A 19,553-nucleotide genomic window follows, 5' to 3' on the forward strand; every position below is an offset into this window, starting at 1 on the left:
ATGTTTAGATTATTAGATTGTGACATAGTCTCAGACAAAAACGCCTCTTATCAGCTTTGGTTGTAACTTTCCGACTGATAAAAATAACTACAATTTCGTTAGTATCTAAGCATTCTTAGTTTTTTGAGTAATTAAGCCAAAGAATTCGCCTGTAAGAGCAATCCTTAGTCAACAATTTCATCTGTCGAAAGCAGACTTCCCCTTTTCTCTTGATTTCATTTCATTCGCATGGAAGTAAAATGTCTTGTCATGGTCTCGTGCCTTTTGTTTCCTTGTTGCTTTATTTCCTGCCTTTTGTTTTCCCCTTTGGGAGTGACAATTGATTGACGGGAAAAGTTAATGGCTTACATTCTGGCTATATATGGAACTCGAGGAATACTTAAGGAAGTGCGTTTGCTTTTGGGCCAACCAACAAGCAGTAACAATAATTGAAACATCTCCGGGTCTCGAAAATTTTCCCAAAAGCTGCGCACATATCAAGTAGATAGTCCACACACTCACGGCCATATGCAAAGCCGCTCAGAGAGCACTCACCGAAATCCCCATGCCTCCATCCTAGCATCCTGGTATCTGGTGCGAGTATCTGGTATCCTGGCATTACCTAGAGCCATCACTCAGTAAAAAAGGAGAGCGACGGCAGCTGGAGTAGGGCAAAAAATAATAATACTTTGCTCCTCCGGCAGGGCACAGAATAAAGACATAAAACAAACAAATGCCGGCATCGAGGAGGAAATATGGGAGGAACCCGTCCAGAGGAAGGTGGATTGAATGGTTGACTGGCAGTGGAGTGGCTTTTAGTGCGTTCAAGCAGAAAAATATATAGAAAACAATAAACCGAAATTACAACAAGAGCAAGTGCGGCACGAGCCAGGGCAAAAACAAAAAATATATTGGCAAACAAAATGTTTATAAGCCATATAGCATTTGCCAGACCCAGCTGCATATTCATATAAATATTTGCATGCTAAAATTTGATGAGTAGTTATATATTTTCCGACACAAACAAGAGCCAAACATTACGTCAAGCGGAATGCGGAGATATTTCAAAAGAGGATCGCATAAATTCGAGGCATTAATGAAGTCCCAACAAAGGGGATTCCCGACTGAATGAGCAATCTGCACAGGATATTAACTATTCTATCTCCCCACATCCCACCGACCAAAATAGCAGACTGCATTCAAATTCTGGCAGACAAGACACTGCAACTACACAAAGGAAGTTGCAATATTCAATGCCAAGAATGCCCGGAACAATAGGATGAATTCACAGTGAGTATTCACAAGTCATTGATACGGGCCGAGCGGAATCATTTTTTCCTTTTCTTCCTCTCTTTTTTGATACCCCAATGTGCCAATGCCAATAAGCAGACAAGTACCACCTCCGATGGGGACACGTACTTGTTTCGCCTCGAAACATTCACCCAACTACGTCTTTCACTCCGTGAAAATCCAATTGTCATAGTAGACAAAAATCCCTGGCGTTGGCACACAATAATAAAAAGCGACGGTGGCGAAAAAAAAGGAACCCAGCCAAAAGCAATCTATCGAAAAGGATTTGTTTGCATGGCAGGAATTTATATTTATATATATCGAGCTGGAAAAAGGCTGAGCCTTCTCATATGCAAAAGTCGACGGGATGCCGTCAACTTATTGATAGAAAATCACGGAGGAAGCAAAAATTGTCCTCGTTGTGCGTTTTTCTCAAATATTTGCCAAGCCAAGTCGATATTCATGCATACACATTTTTGTATCCCCATATAATAACTTAGTTTGATCCCTGCGCATAAAATTTAATGGGGGCCACTTGTGTTTGTCGTCTGTTCGCCGGATTTGTGTCAGAATATTGACAGTTGGTCGAAGCCATGGTATCGGGACAACAGGGCGTATGTGCAATGCCCACCACCACTTCTCGTCATCCATTCGCCGCTAAGCTCGCCTTTTTATCAAGTTTTCTGGTGGGAAAGAGCTCCTCCTGGAAAGAGCTCCTCAGTCTGCCAGCTGCTCCCTAATCAAACTTTTTCAATACATCGCGCATTAAAAACGAGTTGACAAAGTGCAACACAAAACTTTGACCAAGTCCCAGGACCTGCTAAGTCCTGGGTTAACTTAGGTCACAAAATTGAGGGAAGGGTGCTCCCTTCAAACGTGAGTCACTCTAACATCTCTACTTACCAAGCAAAACTGCACCAGCAAATTGCATTTTGAAAAAAAAATTCGATGGCAAACTTTTGCAATGCATTTTACCCAGAGGGTTGAGTAACATCTTGAAAATGGGATGATATAAAATGAGGCGATAAGTTGCTTGGCATGTTTGGGAACCTGCAAAAAAGGTGGCTGGCAAACACATTACTCATACGCAATGTGAGACTATGACTATTCCGGGAGGCATGATTAATGAGGCGGCTGCTGTTGACATCCCGAAAAGCAATTTGAATTATAGCTGAGAATAGACATAGTTCCCTGTGATAAGTCATCTGCGACAGGACCAAGATGAGAGCAGTTTGGGCGGGTCAGCTGGGCCAGACAGTTGTCATTAATTCTGGTCAACAAGGAGCCGGAGACGGATTTCTTGAGCTGACCGCAGGCACAGCGACATTTTCATCACAATTTAATACAAAAAACTTAGCTGAACGATATTTGCTGCACTGCCCGAAAGTTCGAAGGAAATTATTAACAAATAAAGCAATCATAATGATTCTAAGCTCATTAAATAGCAATATCCTTCAGATTCTCATACTTATATACTTATTATGGCCAATTAAGATGGTTTTATTGTATATATGTTTTATATAAGTGTTTCAGTTTTTGTGTTTTCAATAGGACCTTGAAATCGTTTTAAGTATACGTTAACAGGGCATTTCTTTATATTTCTCCAAGTGCCTGTTTCAACATTATTGGATTGGGGGAATAGCGACAGCCAAAACACACAATCCGAGTGCCAGTGGAAGCGTAATCGATGCGGCTCACATTAGATGGTCGTCCCGGAGAGGGCCAAACCCTGTTGAAGTGAGCCGGACGGAGTCCTTGGCCAGCCACCAGCATTTCAAGTGCTCCCCAACAGAACCAACTGACTGACCTCTCCGGGAACTGCTCCCTTCGCTGCCGCTGCTGCTTTTTATCCCAAGCTGCTGCTTCGTTTATCATTTGTTGTTCACTTGTCGAAATTTTATTGCTGCAATCTTGTTTGTCGTCGTCGTCGTCTCGTCCTTTTCCTCGTCAAAGGAGCGCGCACGCTGGGGGACATTTCAAATGCCTTCCTAAGGACTTTTACACACATAGTATATAATTGGGTTCAGAATTTTAGCAAGAAGATCTCTGCTCTATTTTCATAGTTTTTTGAATTATTAAAATGGCATCGAAGCCCATTTAATCCAAGTATAATTATTTTAGCAACAAAAGTGCTTGGATCTTTTCTCGAGATTTTATTAATTTTAAAAATATTTGTAAAAATATAATTTGTAAAAATATGAAAATATTTAACGTGAAAACGTGTCGCAAAATATGAGTTAATATGTATATTTATTTCTAAGCTTTCTTGCATGCTATTATTTTTACCCCAACTGTGTTCAAATCCACTTGAACCAGAGGCGTAGCCATATCCTGATGAATATTCGGGTCCTTTTCTTACTCGACCCCTCATCTACGCAACTGGTTGGGTAAGTCGAGTGCTCCTTTTATCCGAGAGGACTGGACATTGTTGTTCAGGCTGTCGTTGTCGCAGCCGGAAATGCGTCTAATAAGCGTGTGTGTCGGGTGAGCGCATTACGTATACGTAATATACATTTATATCTAAGTGTACCACATACGTCTCTGCCAGCAATTTAAAGTGCGACCCTTTTTTATTTTTGGGCTGCTTTAAAACTGCTGCTCCACAAACAATGAGAGCAAATATTTCAGGAAAATTAGTTTCCTTTGTTCCTCCAGAGAGTCTGAGACAAAAGAAGCGAAATTTTCCGCAATCAGCGAAAGAAGCAACCATAAAAGCGCTCAGCAGTGCAGGGCAAACAAAACGAACGGCAGAGGAAAATCAATAAAATGCAGTTAATATAAGGATTAAATAAATGAAAAATTCTTCAGGCCAAGTGTCCGCTGCTCCTTTAGGATGAAATCTATTTTATGCTTGGCATTTATGGCCCAGACACGGACAGTGGCCCACAAAAGTCACTGCCCGACAGCAACTACACACTACATGTGTCAGCATGAAAGGCAATGAATTGTTTTTATGTGCTAATGTCCTGCAGGATTCTGTTCCGGAGACCGGCCCCAAAATCCAGTATGCTTTTGCATGCCCGACACGTAAGGCGATTTGATTTCAATTTCCCAGATTCAACTTGCCACTGTCGCCTTTGACCGCCCGCCCACTCAAATGAGTTGGCAAGTTTGGCACACCGCTGCGTATGCTTAATACGATTTGGGCCCGGCCATCAGATAATCACTGGGTATTTCAGCCACTTCACTGCGGTGAGTGTCGCCGTAAACAATTTCTGATCGATGGCTCCCGAAAATAATCAAATAATTCGATTAAACCGATTTCGCTTAGCCGGTTTTCCCAGATATAAATATACGTGTGTATATCTTAAAGCAGAGCAAAAGTCAGCCAAAGTCGTTCGTTTGGCAAAATATCACTGCCGTCATTTAGCGAAATCTATGCTTATCACTTACCACTTATCATTCGAGTGGACGACGTTTGCCGCCAGTTCGCTTGTGAAGTGCGTTTAATTGAAAGCCTGCGGTGTGTAATCTCACCGGTGTCCCACAAGTCCGATAACAGCAGATACTTTTTTTTTGGCTTGGGTCAATCAAAGCCGATAAGTGGGACTACATCCTTTTTGGCCGACATCAATAAAAGAAAGAAATAAAATCGAAAACCGGACCAAAACCCACCACTGATAAGCAATTTCACGCGAATAAACAGAAGTGACTTGGTCAGAATACAAGAGCCACGGCCAATGATAAGCGGCCCAATTAGTTGGTATAAAAGTGCTGCAGTGGCCGGCAAAGAATCATTCGTTCTCCGACCATCATGAAAGTGCTCGTAGTCTTCGCCCTGGCTCTGGCCACCGCCTCCGCCGGTCTGCTGCCCCAGCAGGTGCCGATCCACCCCCGTGATCTGCCCGCCGTGACCAAGATCGAGGGTCGCATCACCAACGGCAAGACCGCCACTGCTGGCCAGTTCCCCTACCAGGTGGGACTCAGCTTCGCCAGCTCCAGCGGCAGCTGGTGGTGCGGTGGTTCCCTCATCGACAACACCTGGGTTCTGACTGCTGCTCACTGCACTTCTGGGTGAGTTAACTTATATATTTACCCACAAAATGTTTTAAATTATAATGTATATCTCTCAGTGCCTCCTCTGTGACCCTCTACTACGGAGCCACCGTGCGTACTAATGCCCAGCTGGTCCAGACTGTTGCCGCAGCTAACTTCGTTCAGCACGCCAGCTACAACTCGATTGTGTTGAGGAACGACATTTCCCTGATCAAAACCCCAACGATTTCCTTCACCTCCTCCATTAACAAAGTTGCGCTGCCCGCCATCGCCGGTACCTACTCCACTTACGCTGGACAGCGGGCTATTGCCTCCGGATGGGGCAAGACCTCCGATTCCGCCACCAGCGTCGCTAACACTCTGCAGTACGAAGAGTTCGAGGTTGTGTCCGTCGCTCTGTGCCAGAGCACTTATGGCTCTCTGGTCGCCACGAACAACGTGATCTGCGTTGCCACCCCCAACAAGGTGTCCACCTGCAACGGCGACTCCGGCGGCCCCCTGGTCCTGGCCAGCGAGAAATACCTCATCGGTGTCACCTCCTTCGTGTCCAGCGCTGGTTGTGAGTCCGGTGCCCCTGCTGGCTTCACCCGTGTGACCAGCTACTTGGACTGGATCAAGGAAAACACCGGCCTCTCCTACTAAGCACAGCATGAATAAAAACGATTAATGACTAAAACCAAAACTCTTAATTCTGGGAAAACCATGGCAGTTTTACAAGTTAATTTAGCAGAAGTACCGATTCCATATTCGTGCTTAATACGCAACCTGCAAACATATGTCCGAATTTTTTAAGAAATTTAACTACAACAACATTTAAATCATCTCGTATGCATGATCAATATTACCACCGCATCTCGCTGGTTATATACATATGTACATCCGATAATGGCATTAATCATGCTTGCAGACTATTTTATAGTATACTTTCTAGCTTTAAAAATTATTTAATTTGTAGTTATTCCTTTTGATTTCATAAATTACAATCATAAATAACAATATATCAGCCTTCTAGACAGCAGTGGCAGAAACAGGAAAAAATATGCAAAGTTCGTCGTTTTTGTAGCTCCTTTATGGAAATTCTATACACAAAGTTACTTAGGTTGGATGACAATTATTGCTGGAACCCGAAGTAATCGAATATGAAAGCAGATCGTAAATCTTGGAACCAACTGATTACGAATATTTAGAGCCAATAGATACCACTCATTTGGCAGCCTATATAAAGAAGTGCCGCAAGTGGCATTGTTTTCAGTGTAAAAATCAATTGAGCGATGAAAGTTCTAGGAGTTTTGCTGTTTTTGGCTTTCGCCTTGGTGGCGGCCCTTGAAAAGCCTGTTCCCGTGAAGGACATGCCCGCTGGCAAGAAGATTAACGGACGTATTACCAATGGATATCCTGCTTACGAGGGAAAAGTGCCCTACATTGTAGCTCTGCGCTTCGATAATGGAAACGGCAGTGGCTGGAACTGCGGAGGCTCCATCATTGGCCACGAATGGGTGCTCACTGCGGCCCACTGCACCTACGGAGCCAGTTACGTGACCATAAGCTACGGTGCTGTGTGGCGCCACCAGCCGCAGTTCACCCACGTTTCATCGGATCTCATTACGCATCCGGAGTACGACACCGGTAACTTGCACAACGACATCGCTCTGATCCGCACTCCCCACGTGGACTTCTGGGCGCTGGTCAACAAGGTGGAGCTGCCCAGATACGACGATCGCTACAACAACTTCTACGGCTGGTGGGCCCTGCTCTCTGGTTGGGGATCTTCCTCTGATAGCAGCGGGATGACCGACTACCTCAACTGCGTGGACATCCAGATATCGGACAACAGTGTCTGCCTGGACTACTACGGCAGCCACTTCATCACCTCCAACCACCTGTGCTATGCCACTCCCGAGAACAAGGGCTCCTGCAGCGGCGACTCTGGCGGACCACTCGTCCTCCACGACGACAATCGTCAGGTGGGCATTGTGTCCTTCGGCTCCGCCGAGGGATGCCTGTCCAACAGCCCCAAGGGATTGACCCGAGTGACCGGTTACTTGGACTGGATTCGTGACCATACTGGCATTTCTTACTAATAAAGTTCGCCATTTAGAGAAATTAAACGAAATAAAATAGTGCACTCAAATCCTTTGTTTTTCTTTAACGAAGCTAAATTTTTTATAGGACATTACATTTTCTTTCTGTCCCAGTTTAAACTACTTCCTTGAGCTAACTAAACTCTATTCTGAAAAACAAAATGATCATCAATTTAAGATGCCAGGAAATATTAGTATTACTCGTGAGGGATGTCATATCCTCAAGCATTTGACTATTTTCTTTTTTACTATTCTTCTCTATTAATATCATACTTTCAGGAGGTTTTATTATAATTGCTTTATTTAATTAAATCATGTTTTTAGTAAGAGATGCCAGTGTGGTCGCGGATCCAGTCCAGGTAGCTGGTAACGCGCACCATACCCTTGGGACCGTTGGAGAGGCAGCCGGCGGAGGAGCCGAAGGACACGATTCCCACCTGGCGGTTGCCGTCGTGGATGACCAGTGGGCCACCGGAGTCGCCGCTGCAGGTGCCCTTGTTCTCGGGAGTGGGGATGCAGATCAGGTCGCCGGAGAAGCTGCCGTAGTAGTTCTCGCACACGGAGTTCTCGCCAATCTGGACATCGACGCAGTTCAGGTACTCGGAGACGCCGCCCTCATCGGAGGTCTTGCCCCATCCGGAGACCAGAGCCCACCAGCCTTGGTAGTTGTTGTAGCGATCGTCGTACCTGGGGAGCTCCACCTTGTTGACCAGGGACCAGAAGTCCACGTGGGGAGTGCGGATGAGGGAGATGTCTCCAGATCCGTGCTCAATGAAGTCGCCACGTCCCACCCAGTGAGTGTACTGTGCCTGCAGGCGCCAGAGGGCTCCGTAGTAGATGGTGACCGATTCCATGCCATCGGTACAATGCTTGGCGGTCATCACCCAGGTGTTGCCGATGATGGAGCCGCCGCACCAGGTGCCTCCACCGTTCTTGCTGAAGCCCAAGCCGACAATGTAGGGTACCTTGCCCTCGTAGGCAGGATATCCCATGGTGATCCTACCCTCGATCGAGGCCTTGCCCACGGGCACATCCTTCCAGAAAACCGGCTTCTCGAACGCCGTGGCGGAGGCAATCACCCCCAGAAGCAGGACCGCTAGTACCTTCATGTTCCTTAAGTTTACCACACTTAATAAATGCAAACAAGCAAAGTCGCCACATTTATAGCTCTTTTTTCAACCGGAAACGAAATAATTCGCTGGGAACATAATTTACAACTCTCCGATAACCACGGTTCATGTTTTTTGTGTGCGGAGTTAGCCAACTTGAGGAAATCTTTCCAATGGAAATTGGCACTTTCGATAAGATTTAAATGTGGCCATTATCAAAGGAGGCTTGTCAAGTTTGGATTTATTATGACAATAAAATATATTTGCATTATTATGCTAAACGAGAATATACTTTATTTCATTTTCCAAAACAAATAAACACACTTACGGTCCCCACTTTTGAACTCTTTGCTAACTAAAACATTTGTAGCCTTTCTTTTAATAAAAAAAAAATACATTTACACTATTTAAATGGAACGGCTGCTTACAAGCAGTGCTACCACTCTTTCAGTAAGCGAATTCACCAACCAATTAGGCCTTGCCACATTTTTCGTTTGCACAGTTGAGTTTTTTAGAGAAAAGGAAATTTCCGACATCATCATTAGGCAGCATACATTTTCTTCTAGAAAAGCCCCTTAGATTCGGTTTCATGCTACTAAATACTCTTAATGTAAATGTGCCACTTATTTTGAATATTCCGGAAAAACAAGTAGTCGATAACTTTTCACTTATCCGGAACTATCGCTGTTGGCTGAACACAAGTACACTATCTATCGATACTATTATGAGTGGTTGAACCAGCTCTAATCCAAGCTGTTTATTTTACAAAAAGAACACAAAAGTTGTAATTCTGTCATTAAATTAAATGCAAAATAGGATTTTCCAGCATCATTGCATATAGCTAAACCCAGATTTCGGAAAAACCCTATTTGACAGCGATATATTTTGCCTAAAAATAGGAATTTGTGGATAAATTACCCCCCGGAGTGACAAAGATCTGTATTGTCATACAGACGCCTGCAGAAAAAAGGGTTTTACAACAAGGAAATGAGCTATTTTGCAGAGGTTAGTAAACTATAGGTAATCTGTGACTTCCAAGATTTCTAACTCAAGTTACTGAGCAGTTCCGATGGCTTCAACTGATATCTTTGAGCTAGGATACAAGGAATACACCTTTAATCAAAAAATATAACTAGTATGTATGCATTCCGTTTTTTTTTTACTGTTAGGTATGATTTCTAAAATTCAACGGCAAATATAATGGATAACATAGTCTACGACTTTGCCAAGATCACGTTTCAAGCAAAAGACAACGGGTAGGCCTTTAGAATAATGTCTATCTGAAACTAGCACTAAAATCCATACTTCAGGTCACCCACTAACTCGAATTTCTCGTGGCAACTAAAGAAGATGGCCTTGTCGGACATGGAGGAGATGCAGGACACATCCGAGCCCATAGCTGCACCCGAATCCGATGACAATGTCAGTAGTGAATCGCAAGACTCCGACGATGTGGACTCGCAATTGAGTCGCTGCGAGGACAACGATGACGACAGTGATTGCATCAGTGAATCCTCCAGGCGTAGTTCCACTTTCGGAGCTCGGGCGGGCGTGGCTCGTCGCAGGATGCCCGCCAGGGTGTCCAAGGACAACTTTAACCGGATCTGCAGCGCCATCATGAAACCCATCAAAAAGAAGCAACGCAAAGAGCTGAACACAAATGCCCAAACCCTTAAGAGCATCGAAAAGATCTACACCAGCAAGCGCATGAAAAAGTTCACGCCCACCAATCTGGAGACAATCTTCGAGGAACCCAGCGATGAGAATGCCGCCGATGCAGAGGACGACAGCGAGGAGTGCTCCATCAGCAGCCAAGTGAAGGTAGTCAAGGTGTGGGGTCGCAAACTCCGCCGCGCCATATCCTTCAGCGATGGCCTGAACAAGAATAAAATCCTGTCGAAGAGACGCCGCCAGAAGGTGAAGAAGACCTTTGGCAAGCGCTTCGCACTCAAAAAAATCTCCATGACCGAGTTCCACGATCGTCTGAATAAGAGCTTCGACAGTGCCATGCTGGAGGGTGATGATGGAGAGGCGGGAGGATCGGCGGAGACCATCGACATCCCCAAGACATCCATGACCATGGAAGACATACAGCTGCCGACAATGAGCAGCCAGCACCAGTTCCTCATGCAACCGGCGGGCTTTGAGTAGAGAGACTGAATGATCCATCAAATACGCATACCCACATTAATCTGCATTGCATTAAAACTAGCTAATAGTGCCCAAAAATAAATGTACTGATTACCAATTATGAAGTTAGCATTTACGTTCGTTTGGTTAACTTCTCACCTTAGTCTTAAGCCCCATACAAGTTATATATGAGTGTAAATAGCATGTAGAAGAAAAGAAAATAAGAGCTATACCTAGAGCTAAACTTATCCAGCCATAGAATACGATTCTGTGCCTAGCTATTAAGATAATAAATAAAAGTTGAAAATACATATCCATCCACTGTCGTTCGGAAAATCCTGTGCGATCACTGGACAGAGATCTTTTATCTTTTTAAACACTGTGGGACTCATAATGAATTAATTTTTAAGTAATGAATATGTTTTATGTTTTATAATTTATTGGACAAAAAATAAAATCGTTTTTTGAGATTTCTTTATAATTTAGTTCTAGACGTTTCTGTGGTATTAATTTGAAGTCCAGTAATCAGTTAGCCAAATTCCAGCTGAAACCGAGGTGCCAATTTCGTGATATAATAATAAATAAAGGCCGATTTGGGGCGGTAAACAATGCACTAACGAGGAACACTAAAATAAACTAATAAATAAAACCAATTCGAATGCGAAACGGAAGCGAAACGCACCAAGGTGGCCAAAATCCTGGACGAATTGTGCGAGCCGGGTGGCGTTCAAGCTAAATTATTTAACGGCCGCCGCGTGATTAGCAAGTGCAATAAAATGCAGTAACAAAAACGCGCCCATTATTAATGAGTGCAACATGCAACGGGAGCGATTATGCAGCAAATATATACGTAGATATAGATATAGACGCACCACCGCACGATATCGAACTGCACCGCCGCCTAACGAGGGGGAGGTGGGTGGCGGTGCTGTGGTGCTGTGGTGCAGTGGCGCTCTGTGTTGTGGTGCATTTGCTGTTGCATTTGCATAATCAAGCTGTTGTGCCTCACTGTTGTTACAGCCTCATTACATTCGGCTTCATTTCGATCCAATCCCGATCTGATTTACCTCAATTCGATTCGATTTGAACATATCACATCAGCGGCGAGCGCGAGACGATTTGATTTATTTGCTTGGCTAGTCACACAGACCGCAGTAATTTCCTAAATCGACAACAATGGCCAGCCGGGTAACAGAAATACTTTCAACACCAAATAAAGCTGATTATCTCAGCCAGCGGCAGGCGGTGCACGAATTAATTTAATTAACAACACATGCATATTTTATGCTGCACTTCATTTCCTGCTAAGAATTCTGCGCATGCCATTGCAGTGCTGCATGCAATCGAATGGAAAACTGTTAATTTGTCTATGAGCCGCAGACAGGTGTCCGCCCCCAATCCCATACCAAACCCAGCTCATGCCACTTCCCTTGAACCTGCCACATCTGCCCTGGCAATAACCTTGAGGTCTGCAGTCCCAGTAGACGGCTTAATTTGAATCAAAGTCGTACCATCAAGTTGAAGCCACTGTGGTTGCTGAAGACAAATCGCACAGTCAAGCTTGGCGAACTTGAATCTTTTTAAAAACCAGACTCGAAATCAATGCTATTTGTAGAAACTATATTTGGAAAATTTATGGAATTTTAATATTTAATTTGTAACAGAAAACTCTATCTGATATTTAAATCAATAAGAGGCATTAAATCATAAGTATACCTCTTTACATATTACAATCTTATTATTTCTTTTTTTTTTTTTTAGTAAGATGCTATCTGGAATCCGAATCGAATTGAACTTACAGAGGGTTGACTGTACGACCAAATAATATCCCAACTTAGTCTGAAGATGGAGCAAAGGCGGCTTGCAAATAGTAAAACTAAACAGCTCCAGTTGTCGTTTCACTTACAACAAACCACTGGAGCTCTTTTCTCAATGGAAGACTGTGTCTTCGCAGACACCAAGAGAAAAGAAAAAATATATAAAACACGATCGCAAATGCATAATGAAGATGGAGTTAAAGCGAGAAGTGAGTGAAGTGGGGAGTGATGTAATAGCGCCAAAGCGGGCGGATAACTAGAGTTACAGCTTCGCATTCAATTTAAATGGCAAAACCACAAACACAGGCCCGAGATCCACGGTGAAATGTAACCTATGCGGCACATATTTCCATTTTCCACTAAAATGCGGACCCCCGATCGAGCCAAAGGGCGGATTCCGACTGCGAAAAGTGACAGTTCCTCAATGAAAAGAGGAGCCGAGTCAGATGCAAATAATGAAGAGTGCTGGTCGATTGACAGGCGTATTATTCAGTGGCAAATTTATCCAAATTGGTGCAACTGCATTTGTGCGCGGCCAGCTGAAATGCAGCCAAATAGATGAAATAATTAAGGCGGCGCGCAATTTCAGCGCTGTTGGCAAAAGAGTTTATAAAAATGCTTGCAACCTGCGCGCCGGCGCAGTGGCTAAATAGACGCGAAGAAAGCAGTACTGGCGACTGGAGGTTACGACGCGCGTTGCGATTTCAACTGGGGTTTTCAAAGCGGTTAAGTGTCCAGTAACCAGCGTAACGGCTTTGCGAAACGGGAAAACAAAAGTGACCAGTGGGTGAACGAGTGGCGGCAGGAGGCGAGCGGCGCGGAAGTGGGTTACAAGAGGAAGCAAAGGAAGTCAGGAAGTCCAGCTGGCGAAGGAAAAGCGGTTTCAACTGTCAAGGAAGCAGTGGATAGAACGGAACAAGCAGCACAAGACTATTAAGAAGCAGCATAGCAAGCAGTTCAAGATTTCTTGAGAAATCTAAATTTCAATAACAAAAACCTTTTTAAAATTTGTAAGCGGTGTGTATTCAGGCCAGGATAAAAGATTATTATCTAATTATCTAAAAAGCTATTGAGAAACTGAAATAGGAAAATCTTATTAGAATAGTCGCCAAAATTAGCACGAAAGCAAGCCTCCACGAAGTTGTACCCCCTAGTACTTTAGTATTCCTATAAACGCTGAAGGTCCCGGAAGTAAGCAGTTTTAGAATCCAGGCATTCAGCTAAACAGGAAACCATGCAAAGGAAACACAGTTAACAGTGAAAGCAGTCGAATCAACATAAGTGCCAGCAATTGCACTCGCAATTAAAAATTAAATGCGTGTGCGAACAAAGCGACCAAGCCAATGTCAAAACAATCTGCAAGTGCAAGTGCCACGCTGCTGCTGCTCATTTGGCTGACATGGCTAACGATGCACTGCATCGCGTTGGACTGGCAGCAGGTTAAGCCGATGTACCTGGTGTCCATGTACCCGGGCCCCGCGGGTCTCTCCACTTCCTCGTCCTCCCCATTTTCCTCCTCAGCATCCTCATCCGGTTCCCTGGAGCACGATGCGGAAATGAGTGCCAGCAATGTGGACAGTCGACACATGAAGGGGTTGGGAATGGGCAGGGAGATGGGCGCTTTCAGCGAAGAGGACGATCGGGAGCCACTGGTTCTCAATTTGGAGACCACGCCGCTGATGGAGAAGATGCTGCCCGAGGGCGCGATGGCGATGGATCGCATCTTTGGCGGTGATGTGGGCAATCCCCACTGTTTTCCCTATCAGGTGGGAATGCTGCTTCAAAGACCTAAGGGTCTATACTGGTGTGGTGGCTCACTGATCTCTGATAAGCATGTCATCACCGCGGCTCACTGTGTTGACATGTAAGTGACCACAGGAAATACTAACGATCCAATCATCTTAAGGTTCTCCATTATGCAGGGCGAAGAGGGCCCTGGTTTTCTTGGGCGCCAATGAGATCAAGAACGCCAAGGAGAAGGGCCAAGTTCGACTGATGGTGCCTAGCGAAAACTTCCAAATCTACCCCACCTGGAATCCAAAGAGATTGAAGGATGACATTGCTCTGGTAAGACTGCCTCATGCCGTCAGCTTTAATGGTGAGTTCTGGTGAAAAGTTCCTAAACAAAGTGAACTACCTATCTTTGAAATTTATACACCATTTTAGAGCGCATACATCCTATTCAATTGCCGAAGAGGCACTACGAGTACCGCAGTTTTAAAAACAAACTGGCCATCGCATCCGGTTGGGGTCGCTATGCCACTGGAGTCCATGCGATCAGCAATGTGCTGCGCTACGTCCAACTGCAGATAATCGATGGACGGACTTGCAAGTCCAACTTCCCGCTATCCTATCGAGGTACAAATATATGCACCAGTGGAAGGAATGCGCGTTCAACTTGCAATGGGGATTCGGGAGGACCTTTGGTTCTCCAAAGGAGGCACTCGAAGAAGAGAGTCCTGGTGGGAATTACATCCTTTGGCAGCATATACGGTTGTGATCGAGGCTATCCAGCGGCCTTCACCAAAGTTGCCTCATATTTGGATTGGATCAGCGATGAAACTGGTGTAAGTGCCCACCAGGATACCACGGAGGCAATATTCTTCGATCAGTATGTAAGGGAATATGGAAAACCACGTCAAAGTCGACGCTTGGAAACGGAGGAGCAGTTGGAAGACGATGTGCCCGACGAACTAGATGTCCACCCGAGACCCGCTTCCGATGAGGACATCTCCGAGGATGTCAGACCACGAACACGGTCACGCCCACACTCCGAACACGAGTTCTATTTCTTGTAACCCAAAAATAAACGTTTATTTTAAGATCAAAATCAACGCTTAGTTGCCGTAGTTGACCACACCAGTCTTCTCTTGGATCCAGTCCAGGTAGTAAGTAATACGGGTGAAGACACCGGGCCATCCCACCTCGCAGCCGAGGGCAATGCCGAAGGAGGTGGCTCCAATCAGGGTGTTGCTGCCGTCATCGAGGACCAGAGGGCCGCCGGAGTCGCCGTTGCAGGTGGAGATTCCGCCGGTGGTCTTGATGCAGATGTTGCTGGCGGCAACCAGGCCGAAGTACCAGGGAGAGCAGCCGCTGTTGTTCATAATGGGAACTCTGGCGTACTGCAGAATGTCGGTGGCTCCGGTAGCAGCTGAGTGGAAAGTAAGGAAATATAGTTTAGAACAGTTCTAAGATAGTTATAGGAACTACTATTAGAAACATTGTTAAAGATTAAAAACTCATTAATCTTGTTTATAAATAAATAATAGAATATTAAACTAACAAAGGAATATAAATAAAGTGTAAAAACAATGTTGCGAAATAATAACAAAAGCAGATTAAGAGTCCATAAAAATCGAATTTTGATAATAAATTTTAAGTGGCCTTTCCGAAGAGATTTAAGATTGGACAAAGGTAAAATAAAGTATTAAATTGGGTTTTTTCGATCGTAAATTGCATCAATGAAATACCAAAAATATAATTTCCTGATAACTTTAGTCACTTTCTGGAATAATTTTGGTTTGTTTCACTTATTTTAGTATTTAGTATTAGGATAGATTTATTAACCTCTATTCTAAGATCGCTCAAAACTAACACTCACTACATGTTTTTCGAGTCACTACAACTTTCTCTAGTAGTTATAAAATTGTAGTTCATTTTTACTAGGGGCTAAGGGTCACTTACAGTCGCTGATCTTGCCCCAACCGGAGGCAATGGCATTCTCTCCGCCGTAGGTGCTGTAGCTGTCGGATTTCACGGGCAGCTTAGCGGGCTGGATGTACTCTGTATAGTACATTAGTTAATTGAGAATTTCTGCATTAAAAACTAGTAACGAAACACTCACTGTTGAACTCAATGGGGACTGGCAACTTGATCAGGGAAATGTCGTTGGTGATGGTCTCGGCGACCCAGTTCTCGTGCACGATCACATTCTTCGTCTCCACGAAGATGATCTGCTGGCCCTCCTCCTTGGCGTTGGTGCGGTCGTGGGCGCCCAGGTATACATCCACTCCGGTGGTCAGGCTGTCCGTGCAATGGGCGGCGGTGATGATCCAGCGGTCGCTGATGATGGTGCCTCCGCACCAGGCAGCTCCTCCATTGACGTACAGCAGTAGTCCCACCTGGTAGGGGAACTGGTTGGGCTCGGCGATCTGTCCTCCGGTAATCCTTCCGCTGGGCAGGGTTTCGCCATGGACCTTGGGCATCGGGGTCTCGATGTTCAGGTTCTTGACCGACTTCCAGTCCACAGCCTGGGCCCCAAGGATGGTGGCCAAGAGCACAACCGTAGCGCAGGCGAATTTCATTTTCAACTTTCGTTGTGGCCAAGAGCTCGGGCACTTTTATACGGATTTTAAAGGAAGCGTGGGTATCATAATTCATTGGTAATCTTTGGTGAATTAACCCGCCTGGAGTTAGCCGAGGTGATTTATTATCGTCTATTGGCCACTACTGATAGAGCCGATGCTACCGATATTCCAGGCGATAAGCAGGGCAAGCAAACCAAGAAGTGTGAATCGTTTTGGCCCATATTGGCAATAAAACCCAATCATGAGCAAATTAATCAGTTCGTAGTAGGCTTATCTTTGGCAGTGATGACAAACCAAAGGCAATTAACCATTTAACGATGGTAAATTATATTTTTTCTGAAAGTATTATTACGTTAAGACTTTAAATAAGTCTTATAATAATAATTTCTTGAATATCATTCCCTGCTGAATATTTTACTAAAACAAAGCAAATTCACCTTTGAAATGTTATACTCTATGAATAATGTAATTGTATTATCTGTGCTAGAGCTTATCTGTAACACTTGTATTGGCGGCGATGGCGAAACCGCTGACATCGATTAGCAAAGGGGTTTTGTGATTTAATTGCATAACTCATAGAGCCCACATTCATAATTTTGCCAGTTTAAACTGCGATGTGCCTATGATATGAGTAAACAGTCCGATCGTACGTGTGAGCTTCCTGCCGACTCATTATGATGTCATAAAAGCCGATGCACTTCCCTCAATTCAATTAAAAGGTTCGGTATTTTCAAAACAACTTCCAAACCTAATTAAAGCATGATACTTATGGAATCAAATGGAAATAAAATAAGTAAAAAAAAAAACAGCTGAAACAAAAGCTGAGAACTAAGCGAGACATGAATCAAAGCGGAAATGGATTTAATGCAACAATTTTTGTTTGCTCAACTGAAGGTCGTCTTAAAGTTGAGCGGGCCCAAACAAAAGCCGTCACAACAATCTGGCCGAGACGAAGTCTAACTGACCACAAGTTCACAGAGAAGAGCCACACAGAACCCCCGTACCGTTTCCCATAGAAGGACAGATTTACCCATTTAATTAGCACAGCTTTCTAAAAATTATACAACTCAAACGACACCTGTCAAGTGCCCAGGTAGGCACACATAAAACCGAATTACCCATATGACACTATCTCGTTATAAATCTGAAACATAGCCGTTCTATTAGCTCCGCAACAATCGTTGATAGATACATTTAGCAAATTGGCAATAATAAATGGAAAAAGTCCTTGAAGCAGGCCCACCACAGGCAGAGCTAATTAAAACATTAAATGCGTAGCAAACTTTTAAACTGTAACAAAAAACACATAGCCAACTGAATCCAAATCAAACTGGGTGTGAAGCTCGTTTCAGAGGGTCGAACACTTAAATACACTAGGAAGTCCAAAGGAGAATATCTTTAGGATGTATATCTAGTATGAACAAACAAAACTATGCTTAATTTTAAATCATCAAGCTCTGAAACCGCTGAACTTCAACCGCTGTTGATCCAATTTCATTGATGATCCACATATCCCCACATGATAAAAATATCTTAATTCAAATGCATGGCAAATGGCTAATCTTATTTATGTTACATACACTTAGCAAGTGTATAATAATAATGTAATTTATAAGGCGGGATTAAACTGGTTTAAAGCAGCAGCGGTCAAGAGAACAATATTTTCGAGTGCAGTTGTAATGAGAAGCGAAATTATTTGATATGGGTGCGACTTCATAATTAATATAAATGCATACATGCGCCGCCGCCCCCGGCATGTAACATCTTAAATATCTTAAATTGAAAACACGAACATTTGTAAATAAATAAGATAAAAAGGCATAAACACATCCAAATATTAATTTAACAGTTAAGCTCTGAATGAAATATATGTATCCGTCTAATTGCATGCACGCACTCTTACACAGAAACAAAATAATCATATGCAGAATTCAAATCGAATGAGTTCAAAATTAAGTCGATGTGTAAATCTTTCAAAAGTGTGTCTCGAAAAGGAATAATGATGATTGCCAGTTTTGGAAGGAGGAACAAGTAGTCCTAATAAGACGAAGATGATAATAAATAAGATAAGTTACAATCGTAAATATGAAAGTACTTTTACTGGAAAATGTTATGAGTTTAAAGAAATTTTCGCACTTTTGTGAAATTCGTTTGATTAAAATCACAAGGAAATATGAACTTGCAATGGAAAACTACCATCCTAATATCAGCAAATGATGAAATTCGTATTACAAAGCTGTTAATTAAGAAACAAACTTTCAATATTATTTTGGTATAACCTAGATTGTTTCTACAAAAGAAAACGTCTTGTTAATTTTTGTTTTTCAAGCTATTCACAAATAAATCTCAAGTAAATATGTTAATTAGTAGGGTAAACTACTAAAAGACGTACAATAATAACTATTTTATTGTTGATGGATATTTTCTTTTTGATCTATATAATCATAGTTATATACATTGAAATACATTAAAATTTTAATGAAAATATAAATTAATGAATAATCACATAATAACAATAGCAATTGCAACAATGAACTGTTAAGCTTAAATAAATTGCCGTCATGTCTTTGAAGGCTAATCCCCCCACCTCCCTCGATCATCGGTCTCTAACTCGTTTTGTTAGATGGCTTTATCCGTTGTGGAGTTTACTACCCTCGCTGCTCAATTTATGAATGGGTCGTGACGTATTTATAAGTATAACCAATAACAAATTCTTTTTGCTTAGTTCCTCAATCTCGCCGAGTGGCTTTGGCATGAATCACGGGCATTCTACCACTTGTGGGGGTTATTAATAAAAATCTGGACCCAGCTGGGCCCAAAAGATGTGCACGGGCACCTTCCGAA

The 19,553-nt window shown here is 43.4% G+C and overlaps 6 protein-coding genes across 8 annotated transcripts; 4 read left to right on the top strand and 2 right to left on the bottom strand.

Annotated features, from left to right (window-relative positions):
• The first annotated feature begins 4,991 nt into the window (after positions 1–4,991).
• On the top strand, positions 4,992–5,947 carry LOC117142070 (serine protease 1-like). Its single transcript, XM_033305950.1, has 2 exons — positions 4,992–5,283; positions 5,343–5,947. The coding sequence occupies exons 1-2, from the start codon at positions 5,024–5,026 to the stop codon at positions 5,905–5,907; spliced, it is 825 nt and encodes a 274-aa protein (XP_033161841.1). The 5' UTR covers positions 4,992–5,023; the 3' UTR covers positions 5,908–5,947.
• Positions 5,948–6,536: 589 nt separating this feature from the next.
• On the top strand, positions 6,537–7,378 carry LOC117142071 (serine protease 1). The gene has a single exon (XM_033305951.1). The coding sequence runs from the start codon at positions 6,537–6,539 to the stop codon at positions 7,344–7,346; it is 810 nt and encodes a 269-aa protein (XP_033161842.1). The 3' UTR covers positions 7,347–7,378.
• A 288-nt stretch (positions 7,379–7,666) lies between these two features.
• On the bottom strand, positions 7,667–8,455 carry LOC117142072 (serine protease 1). Its single transcript, XM_033305952.1, has one exon. It carries the CDS (start codon positions 8,453–8,455, stop codon positions 7,667–7,669), a length of 789 nt encoding a protein of 262 aa, XP_033161843.1.
• A 721-nt stretch (positions 8,456–9,176) lies between these two features.
• LOC117142068 (protein tantalus) lies at positions 9,177–10,945 on the top strand. 3 transcript variants are annotated; one of them, XM_033305947.1, is made up of 3 exons: positions 9,177–9,460; positions 9,520–9,590; positions 9,766–10,945. In XM_033305947.1, the coding sequence occupies exon 3, from the start codon at positions 9,806–9,808 to the stop codon at positions 10,604–10,606; it is 801 nt and encodes a 266-aa protein (XP_033161838.1). In that variant the 5' UTR covers positions 9,177–9,460; positions 9,520–9,590; positions 9,766–9,805; the 3' UTR covers positions 10,607–10,945. The 3 variants fall into 3 exon arrangements, with proteins under 3 accessions (XP_033161838.1, XP_033161839.1, XP_033161837.1); XM_033305946.1 differs by lacking the exon at positions 9,520–9,590 and adding an exon at positions 9,625–9,711 and having other exon boundaries at positions 9,178–9,460; XM_033305948.1 differs by lacking the exon at positions 9,520–9,590.
• A 2,107-nt stretch (positions 10,946–13,052) lies between these two features.
• On the top strand, positions 13,053–15,232 carry LOC117142066 (chymotrypsin BI). The gene is made up of 3 exons (XM_033305943.1): positions 13,053–14,266; positions 14,325–14,500; positions 14,569–15,232. Exons 1-3 carry the CDS (start codon positions 13,746–13,748, stop codon positions 15,198–15,200), a joined length of 1,329 nt encoding a protein of 442 aa, XP_033161834.1. The 5' UTR covers positions 13,053–13,745; the 3' UTR covers positions 15,201–15,232.
• LOC117142069 (brachyurin) lies at positions 15,195–16,735 on the bottom strand. Its single transcript, XM_033305949.1, has 3 exons — positions 16,247–16,735; positions 16,087–16,185; positions 15,195–15,553 (listed from the first exon to the last, which is right to left on the bottom strand). The coding sequence occupies exons 1-3, from the start codon at positions 16,704–16,706 to the stop codon at positions 15,240–15,242; spliced, it is 873 nt and encodes a 290-aa protein (XP_033161840.1). The 5' UTR covers positions 16,707–16,735; the 3' UTR covers positions 15,195–15,239.
• Between the last annotated feature and the right edge of the window lie 2,818 nt (positions 16,736–19,553).

Source organism: Drosophila mauritiana, chromosome 3L (genome assembly GCF_004382145.1).
Source record: "Drosophila mauritiana strain mau12 chromosome 3L, ASM438214v1, whole genome shotgun sequence".
NCBI classification, from domain to species: Eukaryota; Metazoa; Arthropoda; class Insecta; order Diptera; family Drosophilidae; genus Drosophila; species Drosophila mauritiana.

What these genes read in the sequence shown, in the direction of transcription:
- LOC117142070 (XM_033305950.1), top strand. Translation starts at nt 5,024, where the DNA reads ATGAAAGTGCTCGTAGTCTTCGCCCTGGCTCTGGCCACCGCCTCCGCC. An exon ending in GCTGCTCACTGCACTTCTGG is followed by an intron (nt 5,284 to 5,342) that starts GTGAGTTAACTT and finishes TATATCTCTCAG; the next exon opens with TGCCTCCTCTGTGACCCTCT.
- LOC117142071 (XM_033305951.1), top strand. Translation starts at nt 6,537, where the DNA reads ATGAAAGTTCTAGGAGTTTTGCTGTTTTTGGCTTTCGCCTTGGTGGCG.
- LOC117142072 (XM_033305952.1), bottom strand. Translation starts at nt 8,455, where the DNA reads ATGAAGGTACTAGCGGTCCTGCTTCTGGGGGTGATTGCCTCCGCCACG.
- LOC117142068 (XM_033305946.1), top strand. Translation starts at nt 9,656, where the DNA reads ATGGATAACATAGTCTACGACTTTGCCAAGATCACGTTTCAAGCAAAA. An exon ending in TTTCAAGCAAAAGACAACGG is followed by an intron (nt 9,712 to 9,765) that starts GTAGGCCTTTAG and finishes TCCATACTTCAG; the next exon opens with GTCACCCACTAACTCGAATT.
- LOC117142066 (XM_033305943.1), top strand. Translation starts at nt 13,746, where the DNA reads ATGTCAAAACAATCTGCAAGTGCAAGTGCCACGCTGCTGCTGCTCATT. An exon ending in GCGGCTCACTGTGTTGACAT is followed by an intron (nt 14,267 to 14,324) that starts GTAAGTGACCAC and finishes TCCATTATGCAG; the next exon opens with GGCGAAGAGGGCCCTGGTTT. An exon ending in TCATGCCGTCAGCTTTAATG is followed by an intron (nt 14,501 to 14,568) that starts GTGAGTTCTGGT and finishes ACACCATTTTAG; the next exon opens with AGCGCATACATCCTATTCAA.
- LOC117142069 (XM_033305949.1), bottom strand. Translation starts at nt 16,706, where the DNA reads ATGAAATTCGCCTGCGCTACGGTTGTGCTCTTGGCCACCATCCTTGGG. An exon ending in AGTCCCCATTGAGTTCAACA is followed by an intron (nt 16,186 to 16,246) that starts GTGAGTGTTTCG and finishes TGTACTATACAG; the next exon opens with AGTACATCCAGCCCGCTAAG. An exon ending in TTGGGGCAAGATCAGCGACT is followed by an intron (nt 15,554 to 16,086) that starts GTAAGTGACCCT and finishes CTTTCCACTCAG; the next exon opens with CTGCTACCGGAGCCACCGAC.